Source organism: Ostrinia furnacalis, unplaced genomic scaffold, assembly GCF_004193835.3.
Source record: "Ostrinia furnacalis isolate ACB-3 unplaced genomic scaffold, ASM419383v2 OfSCF7583, whole genome shotgun sequence".
NCBI lineage: Eukaryota > Metazoa > Arthropoda > Insecta > Lepidoptera > Crambidae > Ostrinia > Ostrinia furnacalis.
This window is the reverse complement of record NW_021137822.1, coordinates 371,719-381,765: the sequence shown is the minus strand read 5'-3', so window position 1 is coordinate 381,765 and position 10,047 is coordinate 371,719. Positions and strand designations below refer to the sequence as shown.

Sequence of the window (10,047 nt, the reverse complement as noted above, 5' to 3'; positions counted from 1 at the left end):
AATGGCGTAAAATGAAAAAGGTTGCAGTGCACCGAGTCACAGAGCTTGCGTGCGACCTATCGCGCCCAATGCAGCTGCGTTTGACATGCAACGCTCGTTATGTCACCCATTGGGTGGATTTGACACCGATTGTGAGAGGCCGATTGGTTAGAATAAAGGCCTTTCTTTATTAAGCTAATTGATAGTACTAGTCAGTTGACATACTTTTTGTGAGCTATCAAAACCCGACTCTACCATAGATTTTGTCTAACAAAAACTACGAAAATGTATTAATTTCAAAGCCAATTAAATTATAATTGTGCAAAAAATTAAATTGGTTAATATTGTAGTGTTGTATGTATTTCTATTTAATTGCTTTTTGCAACGAAAGTAAAAAAAAAATAAAGAGCTGGGGTTTTCTGAATAAAGACAAATTAAATTAAATTAAAAAGTTGAATGAAGTGTCGATTTACTTAGAAACTGTTTCAACTACACACTTTACACAAGCAATTAAGTTTAAGTGGGCAAATGTCAACTACAACGACGTTATTTCGTCTCCGCAACATTTTTGGTCCTAATGAGCAAAAAATACGTAGTGAAATCGCATGAATAAATTAAAATAATTGGTCTCCTTTCTGTTTGCTACCGAATTTCACTATTTTCACTCCAAGCGTGGCTAGACATGACAGTCTCATAATGGCGCGAAACACAAAAAGGCGCTGTCAAAGTGACAGCAGCTTCCGTTCCACAGAGTTAGTTCGGGTTCNAAACCCTAGGTCACATGTAGAAACAATTTTGGTAAATTATTTACGTGCGATAATTAATTTATTAAGGTTTGTGATTTCGAAGAAAGCAAGAACTCTTATTTATTGAACATTTATTAATCCGTAATAATATGTATTTGAATTTGATGCAAATACTTTTACTTGACACTGGCTAAATGATTACAAAGTCATAAGAGAAAAAAAAACTCAATTTCAAAATGTACTTAAACTTAAGATCTTTTCAGGGCTAAAATGAAGTGGTTTTATGCCATGTTGGTAATATTGCCAACTAGGATACAAAGATAAATATTTAGATATGATTTCTTCTCACTATAATCCAATCACCATACATTCATCGCTATTACCATCTAAATACTTCAATGCTTTTCACTTAATAAGGTATAACGAGATTTCCCGATCCCGGATCTCTTGACCATTCACTCATTTTCAATTTTATGGTTAATAGCATAAAATTGATTTTGCTATACACATTTCACTGTCTGCTACCTAACAAAGTTAAAGGCGGACTTCTAGTTAATTAAATGAAAGAGGTTTTTTTTTAACTAATTTTACTCTGACAAGTAGGTCTTTTCTTCAGATTTTTAAAATGATTTTTTTATTTTCACTATCTATTCGTGGCTTCATACGTGTATTAGTTTAGTTCTCGATTCTAAGTGCCCAGCGATATCTTATTTGGCCAATGATTCATAAGAGGATCATATTACCAACTTTATATTGAACATAGCAAGCTGTAAACCCATTACCTATTTTGGATCTTTTCCTATTTATTAATAACATCTATCTTAGTCACATACAGAACCATTTTACAGAGACCTGTCTAAACATAAACACATCTTGACATTAGAGTTCAAAAACAAGGGTCTCAAATCACTGGTTAGGTCACAGGGTAAGTATAACGTGATGAACGAATGACAACTTTAATGGATTGAATTTAGATTGATATTATTTTGTCTGTAAGGTAGAAAGCCGGGTTGTGAGACAGACTTGTAACGGGATGGCCCGATATGGGGTGGAGTAGGGTGACCAATAAATAAACTTAGAATAGATAAGTATAGAATAATTTAGAACCATAAAACAGGAAAAATATTTCATTTAAAAATACCATCGATAAAAAACTTATGTTAAAATGCTCGTTTAAAAAAACATTTACCTACTTGAGTAGTTACGTAAAGTGCAAATTTTAATGAAGTAAACAAACTATATTATCCCCGTTTATTTAGATATTTACGTACCTAACTATTGTAAACTTACGAATGAAACAAATCAGTTTCAATATTAGTGATTACACTTTCTAATTAAAAAATAGTGTTACTCACGTTACACAGTGCTATGTCAATGTCAATCGGCTTTATTTATTTTCAAATTACTTGTTTTAATAGCACAATTATAATATATTACATTCTCTGGCCGGCGCTTTGATCGTGTCAAATGTTAATAAATGTCATTTTTATTTGTTATCAATTTATTTTCAGACACGCCGTCTTTTTATTTATTTGTTTTTGTTGCATTGTTATTCTATTTAATTATTCGTTAAATTAAATTTAATAGGACATACCTACCTACGAACTGTCTATTTGTTTGATTATTGTGTTACACTACATTATAATCAGAAGCGCTGTCATAATGTTATAAATCAAATAAATAGTCACAAGTATCAAATAATTCAACGATAAACAAAATAATTTCATTGTTTTGTTAATGAATTAAATAAATATAATGCCGTTTTTTTGAGTCGATAAAGTAAAATCTTTTTGCTTGCATAAGTTCACATCTCAATATTATTTATTTATTTAAAACTTTAATGCCAAATAAATTTTACATAAGGCTAACTTAATGCACTAAAGTATTCTCGACCATTTTACCTTTGGGTTGAGCAGAAAAGAACTTGTAAGAAAGAATATTATGTCTAGCATTAATATTTTTGCAATGGAAAAACGTAGTAAAAGTCCCATAATACTCATTCTTCATGGTCACCGTACCCAAACCGGCACACTGGCTACGGGAGCGATGCGCAAGTATCCTGCTCAACTGGATTGATTTATATCTGTTTTGCTGACCTTACACAACTGGGTCTGCCTTCTTTATGTACTGATAGCAGAAAAGTCAATGTACTACCATGAGGCTCGGTTTCCACCAAATCGGAGAGGAGAGGAGATATGTTAGGCACATTATGCACATTGACGGGATTATTCCCACCTCTCGTTCCCACCACTGCAACTCCTGTGTAGCCAGGACATCTTGACCGCCAATAAAAACCCAACCAGTGAAGGTCAAGTTCGTCTTGAGAAAGTTAAACTGTCATTGGACCCGCAACGAACATAAATAATCAGAAAAACATAGGAGGAGTTCCAAGTTAATTTCAGATTACCCAAAGACATCAATGCAAGCGGATGACAGCTGTCAAAACAAAGATTGCACAATGCACTTGCACATTGACGGTGGGCCCAGTTGACGAAAGAAAAAATATTTAAAAATTCAATCGGCGACTTGGCTCTTGGATCAAGCTAAAAGTGGGCCAAGTCGCCGGAAAACTCTTTTATTAACCTTCTGATTTGAATAAATAAACTCGTTTTCTTGGTCTAAAAGACGACACGCTATTTGATCTTAGCGCCATCATTTAAAGTTATGTCAAACGATACAACTCGTGCGCATAATATATTCCGATATTTCCGATGGTTTATTTTTACTTCACCGACGCGCTGCGTGGGCAATCGGGGTAAAAATAAGTGCTTAAAGTTTTGAACTAGCTTTCGCTCCTGATTTTGTTCGGTTTAGTATTTTGAAGCACTAGCTATTTTTGCAGAATATTATAATGTTTAATCAAAGTTAAAAAAAAATCGTTCTAAGAATTACGATGGTATTTTTTGTTTTCTTTGTGATGGTTTTGTTCCAATTTGTAAATTAGATTAAAATAGGTACAACAGAATAAAATAATCTAATTCAGCATAACAAATAGTTCTCGTGCCCCTAGGTTTATGGGAGACATCAGGATTATAAAAGGTAAATGTGTCAGGATTTAAAAAAAAATGTCCCCTTGACAGAGACACGACACGAGTCCTGCATTTTTTTAAATGTATTTGACGTCATTATCTTGTGTTGCTACAAAAATTTAAATATGCCTTTTTTTAACCCATAATGCAATTATGTAACCTGTTCTCTATATGCTGCACAATTTACATTCTTACAACAACATTTTTTACATTTAAATGTCTAACGAGAAGATATCTATTTAGAAAACAGAAAATGTTTCCGATAACATCAACGCTTTAATCTTGAATTTAATTTGTCCCAAAGTGTCGGCGCCATGTTGGCACGGGTGTCAGATGATTTACCGTTAAGCCTATTTTTTGATTATCGTCCCCAAATCTACTGATACACTACAATAAATATGCAACTTTCTACTGCTATGGTTCTGGGCATGAGATGAAGCGATTTCAAAGTAAATCCTATTGCTATTTTTTTTAAATGCTCGCCAATAATAATTTAAAAAAAAATAATCTATACTTATAATAAATCTGTAGAGAGGTCAATTCTGTACATTAAATATATTTTCAAAATAACTATCAGGGGGTGATTAGTGATCGATACTGATGCCAAAAATGCAATCAGTAAAATTTTTGTCTGTCTGTCTGTCTGTCTGTCTGTCTGTCTGTCTGTCTGTATGTTCCTTANACAGTGGGTCACACGGCCCAGCACATGCAAATAAGGACAAAATGATTTGTTAATTAGTTCACCACCAAAGGTATCTGGATCAAGAATTCGAGTCCCAATTTTTTTGTAATGTAGAACAAGGTAATATTTGACGTTAGTGAGGGTTTTCGCGTATGAAAAATCCACCAGATGGTAATACGTAGACGCGAGGTCCAAATGCTGCATGATTTGTTTTTTTTGACATGACATTGACAGATATGTCAAGATCCACCAATCACGCAGCAGTCAGACCCCACATCCACATCCCGCCATCTAGCGGATCCTTCATACGCGAAAACCCTCATTGAGATGAAGTCTAGGATGGTACATTATCTACTCTGTAAGCGCCTATTAACTTTCGCCTGAAAAGTTTATATTTGTAGACCAAAGTGAAAGAAAGAACGCTCCTGTGAAGTTTTTTAGGAATAACTTTCTTTCCAGCTCTGTGTGTCTTTGTGGGAATAACTTTCAATGTTCACATTTTCCCTTTTTTACAACAACTATAATTGAATCCAATTACTTGTGCCCAACAGTTCGCGTCGCTAGTGTCGCTGTCCGGACAAGACAGCTACCTGCGCTACGTGGACCTGACCACGGACAACCTGCAGCTGACACTCAAGTTCCGGACGGCGCGGCCGGACGGGCTCATCTTCCTCTACGTCAGCCGCATGCAGACGCCCACTATGCCGGACAGCGTGTCTCTGTCGCTCATCAAAGGTACTGGACAAAATCTTGTTTCTTGACCTCGATAACGAACTATTTAGAATATTGTAAACAAAAGAACAAAAACGAACAGTGACACACCATTGCCGTCTTTGGTGAATTTCTACTACTCTTTGGCACGCGGATAATTATGATCTCGGCTTCTATTCAGTATTTTCCGAAATTTAACCCCTGAGAACCGTTTGTGTAGGTGTGTGCGTAAATGAAGTGTAATAATAGTAAAGTAGTATTGTATGTGTAATATTCGTAAAGGGTGTCATTGTTATGCGTTGTTGAGTGTCTCGACGACCGCAAAACCTGTTCGTGCAATCATTCGAATGCACGAACCGGTTTTGCGGTCGACAAACGATCCAGCTAGGTAGGCCCAATTTCGAGAAGGAGGTCAATCGTCGAATCTCTCCAGCGGTGCCGTATTGACTATCGGTATATCGAGGTGCTGAAGTGCTTGTACAAAAACGCCACCATGTCGGTCCGAGTACAGGAGCAGAGCACGAAGACGATTCCTCTGCAGTGAGGCGTTAGGCAGGGAGATGTTATATCTCCTAAACTGTTCACCACTGCATTGGAAGACGCTTTCAAACTCCTGGAATGGAAAGGATTCGGCATAAACATTAATGGCGAGTACATCACTCACCTTCGGTTTGCCGACGATATTGTGGTCATGGCAGAATCGTTGGAAGATCTTGGCACAATGCTCGAAGACCTTAATCGAGTTTCCCAACAGGTAGGCCTGAGGATGAACATGGACAAAACGAAGCTTACGAGCAGAGGCGGCGTAAGGCGTAGGCGACGTGGGCCACCGCCTACGGCCTCGCGGTACAAGGGGCCTCGCGCATCAAAAATTTTGAAAAAATGTATACAAGGTGGAGATGACAATATCACAATACGAACATTGACTATTAAATATAAATTCTTGATAGCTAAACAATGTAGTTAAAAATAAAAATATTTTTTTTTCCAAACAAATTCAGCCATAATCAGACACAAAATTAAGCAACAACACGGTTTTAAGTGACGAACATTATTCTTTGGCGCAATATTCCTTTAAAAATAATCACTGAATCAAGAAATCAGAAACTGTCAATGTATAGACCTTTGACCCTTTTTTTTATCTATCTATTATATAAAAGAAAGTCGTGTTAGTTACTCCACTTATAACTCAAGAACGGCTGAACTGATTTAGCTGAAAATTGTCAGGGAGGTAGTTTAGAGCCAGGAGAAGGACATAGGATACTTTTTATCCCGTTCGAAATTAAAAAAAGTCTGCTTATTTATTGCCATTAAGGCGGAACAAAGTTCGCCGGGTCAGCTAGTATATATATAAAAGAAAGTCGTGTTAGTTACTCCACTTATAACTCAAGAACGGCTGAACCGATTTAGCTGAAAATTGTCTGGGAGGTAGTTTAGAGCCAGGAGAAGGACATAGGATACTTTTTATCCCGTTCGAAATAAAAAAAGTCTGCTTATTTATTGCCATTAAGGCGGAACAAAGTTCGCCGGGTCAGCTAGTTATTTCATAAAATCCTTCTTCAGGTCGCCACGCCACAGAACAAGGCCTCGCGAAATCTGTCTTGCCCACATCAAATTTAGGTCTTGCCCCGCCTCTGCTTACGAGTATGTCGAATGTCCATGTTGCGCTTTACCCAGTTTCAGTTGGGAGCTCAATTCTCGAGATTGTTGACATTGTAGTTTCATTTTGTAAAATTTAATTTATCTTACATAAGAATTAATTCCGCAAAATATACCTGTAAGTTTATTATACATAATACTTGTTATGCCCTTACAGGGTGCATGTGATGTACTACCCTACCATTTACCAACTGTCAAACCACACATGTAATGCAAATAAGTGATTTGAATTGAATGTTTGATTGATTGCTGACACACCTGGTGTCCGCAGGCCGGCTGGTGCTGATGAGCCAGCGCGAGCAGCTGGACACGGGGCTGAGCGTGTACAACGACTCGCAGTGGCACGTGCTCACCGTCGTGCACAACAAGCAGCACCTGCGGCTCTACGTGGACGACATTGACTACTTCAGGTAACGCGCCCTGTCGGTCTATAGTCTGGTCTGCGAGCACGTAGAATTTTGTCCAATGACCCCAAGCTACCCATCCTTATCGCTCGCACGTAATTATGTTGCTGTCGCGCTCGCACACTCACTGCGGGCGCCCGTCGCACAGTCGCGACAGCAATGTAATTACGCGCGAGCGATAAGGATGAGTAGCTTGGGGTCATTGGACAAAATTCTACGTGCTCACAGACCAAGCTATAGACAAATTATAATCGCAACCAGTCGAAAAATGGTCGAAAAGCCTTCTTTTGTACGCAGTTATGATGGATTCGAGTTTCGATTCGATTAATAAGTGCAACTTGTCTAGGGCTGGTTTTAGTGTCACGCGGACCGTCCGGTGCAGACCCGCTCCGCACGGCCAATCTGTATGAACTTCTAGGGAGCGTTTTAGAGTAATGCGGTCCGGAGGAACCGCTCCGCTCCATAGCAGTTCATACAGATCGGCTGTGCGGAGCGATCCGCACAGACAGTCCGCGTGACACTAAAACCAGCCGTAAAATGATCGAAAGGCCTTTTTTGTACGGAGTTATGGAATCGATTTTCGATTCGATCAATAATTACAACTTGTCTAGGGGGTTGTTAAGAATAGCTTCACCACAACAGTCCAGTGGACGACGGTACCATAATATGAAAATTATAAATAAAGTTATTTATAGTTTTCAAATTAGTTTGAGATGCGACTCTTAACGCTAAAAATTAAATAACTAGGTACCATAATAGTCCAGTAGACACCTAAAGTAGCCAAAAAGTTTGCAACACGTCTTTGTTACAATTGGAATAACTGCAGAGTTCTATGGACGCACATACACGAACCGCTCGAGCAGTTGCAACTGATTCGGGCGGTCGACAGCACGGTGAATTTTCATCGTGCGGTCAAGCAGTCGCCAGCCATACACTGACTGCTCGAGCTGTCGACAGCTCTCGCGCAGTTACCTCCGCCCACTTTCTTCATTCCACGGCGCGCGCGCTTGTGATTTGTTGGGCAGTTAACACCAACTGCTCGAGCAGTTATCGCTGGCAGCTTCAAGCTGTTGACTCTAGACTGCAAGAGCGGTCCGTGTATGTTGATCACTGACTAACTGCTCGAGCTGTCCGTGTATTGCCGGCCTAACTCATGCTTTTATCTTCCAGCTCAGACACGCCGCCCGCGCCGCTTCAGATCTTGGAAGGCGTGTTATTCGTGGGCGGCGTTCAGAACGGCTACGTGGTGGGCGGACGCGTAGGAAGCAAGGTGCCTTTCCAAGGCTGCGTGGCCGACGCCACCATCAACGGCCGCATCCTCAACCTGCTCGAGCCCTTCAGCTCGAGCGGAGTCACCTTCGGCCGCTGTGGCGACATCACATACACAGGCGGCATGGCGCCAGGTAAGCCAGCCAGTTGTGACATTCCGCCCTAGCTTCTCCAGTAGCCTTATTCTAGCTCAGGCTACAAAAGACTATGAACTAATGTAAACTCTAGCATAATAAGTTCTTATAATGCTCTTATTTCAATGAATTTATTTTATTCACGTAACAAAACTTCAACGACAAGGCGATTGCAGCGCCCTCCTACAAATAACATTTCAGTGTTTTCCAACGTGGCAAAAATTGGAACCAGCAATCCGGTATTGACGGTGGCGCGCGCCCCGCTGTCAATGTCACGAATGGGACGGTTTATATTATTACCGTGGTTTAGAGTAGGACATTTATAACTGACATTTTATCGTCAACTGCAACAACTTCTAAACAACTAAAAATCTATAAATGTGGTTGATATCCATTGATCGTGTATATGGTTATAGTAATGGTCATGCTGTTGGTCATGGTCATGGTAATATTGGTTATGGTCATGGTCAAGTTGTTGGTTATGGTCATGGTCAAGTTGTTGGTCATAGTCATGGTCAAGTTGTTGGTCATGGTCAAGTTGTTGGTTATGGTCATGGTTATGGTGTGGTGTCCGCAGACGGCCCGTGGGTGCCGCAGTCGCCGCCGTCCAACCTGCTGCCGGTGCCCACGCAGGGCCCGCCGCCGATCGTGTCCGAGCCAGACCCCAACCTCAACAAGGGTAAGGCTTTCGTATCTCTTACTTTTGAACAGATAAACACGCTTAAATGCGGTTTTGTACCTGAAGGCAAGACTATAAAGTTTAAAATAAAAATTCGAGGGGTTTTTCCGTTCCAGTAAACAGCAGATCAAACTAAACTTTTTATAGTGTCCAAAATACAGCCTGACCAGGAACATAAAAACCCTGGCATAGAGGCGCGTCAATTGCATTTGATAGTGCAACACTGAGTACAGTCGTACCTGTGTTAAATTAATAGGCTAACTTTATGTATCAGGATTCAGGATTACGGGCTAATTTGATATTTTCATAAATTAACGCAAAAATATTACTATAGGTAACCTGGTTTAAATAAATTAAATGAAACCATCAATCGAGCTAGTAGGATTTATTTTATTATTCATCAATAATCAAATTCAGAACTTGAATATTCAACTGCAATGTTTGCTCATGAACGCTTCAAACTCGGTACTTCTTTCCCAATTCCATAAAATTCAACAATTAGAAAGTGACAAAATTTTTTAAAATAGGTAGTTGAAACAAACCACAGCTAATTTTCATAGTGGACTGTACTATGCGATAAACATGTCAGTCAATTTGACAACCTTTGTCGGAAACATTATTCAATGAAAATATTGTCCGAACCCTTAGTATTTCTCTTCGACAAATACTTTAACGCATTGTGAACCACTTTTCTTTCACGACTATAAAAAGATTTTAGCAATTTAATTCACAAAATCAATTGCGCACATCTATAA

At 39.1% G+C, this 10,047-nt stretch overlaps 1 protein-coding gene across 2 annotated transcripts in view; it reads left to right on the top strand.

Annotated features, from left to right (window-relative positions):
• The first annotated feature begins 4,990 nt into the window (after nucleotides 1–4,990).
• The window catches only part of LOC114365330 (laminin subunit alpha-like), an 18,250-nt gene continuing 13,193 nt past the window's right edge, over nucleotides 4,991–10,047 (top strand). For both annotated transcript variants that reach the window (XM_028321860.1, XM_028321861.1), the window contains exons 1-4: nucleotides 4,991–5,171; nucleotides 7,078–7,216; nucleotides 8,381–8,613; nucleotides 9,191–9,292. In XM_028321860.1, coding sequence (XP_028177661.1) covers nucleotides 5,123–5,171; nucleotides 7,078–7,216; nucleotides 8,381–8,613; nucleotides 9,191–9,292 — 523 coding nt within the window. In that variant the 5' untranslated portion in view covers nucleotides 4,991–5,122. The remainder of the gene's footprint in view (nucleotides 5,172–7,077; nucleotides 7,217–8,380; nucleotides 8,614–9,190; nucleotides 9,293–10,047) is intronic.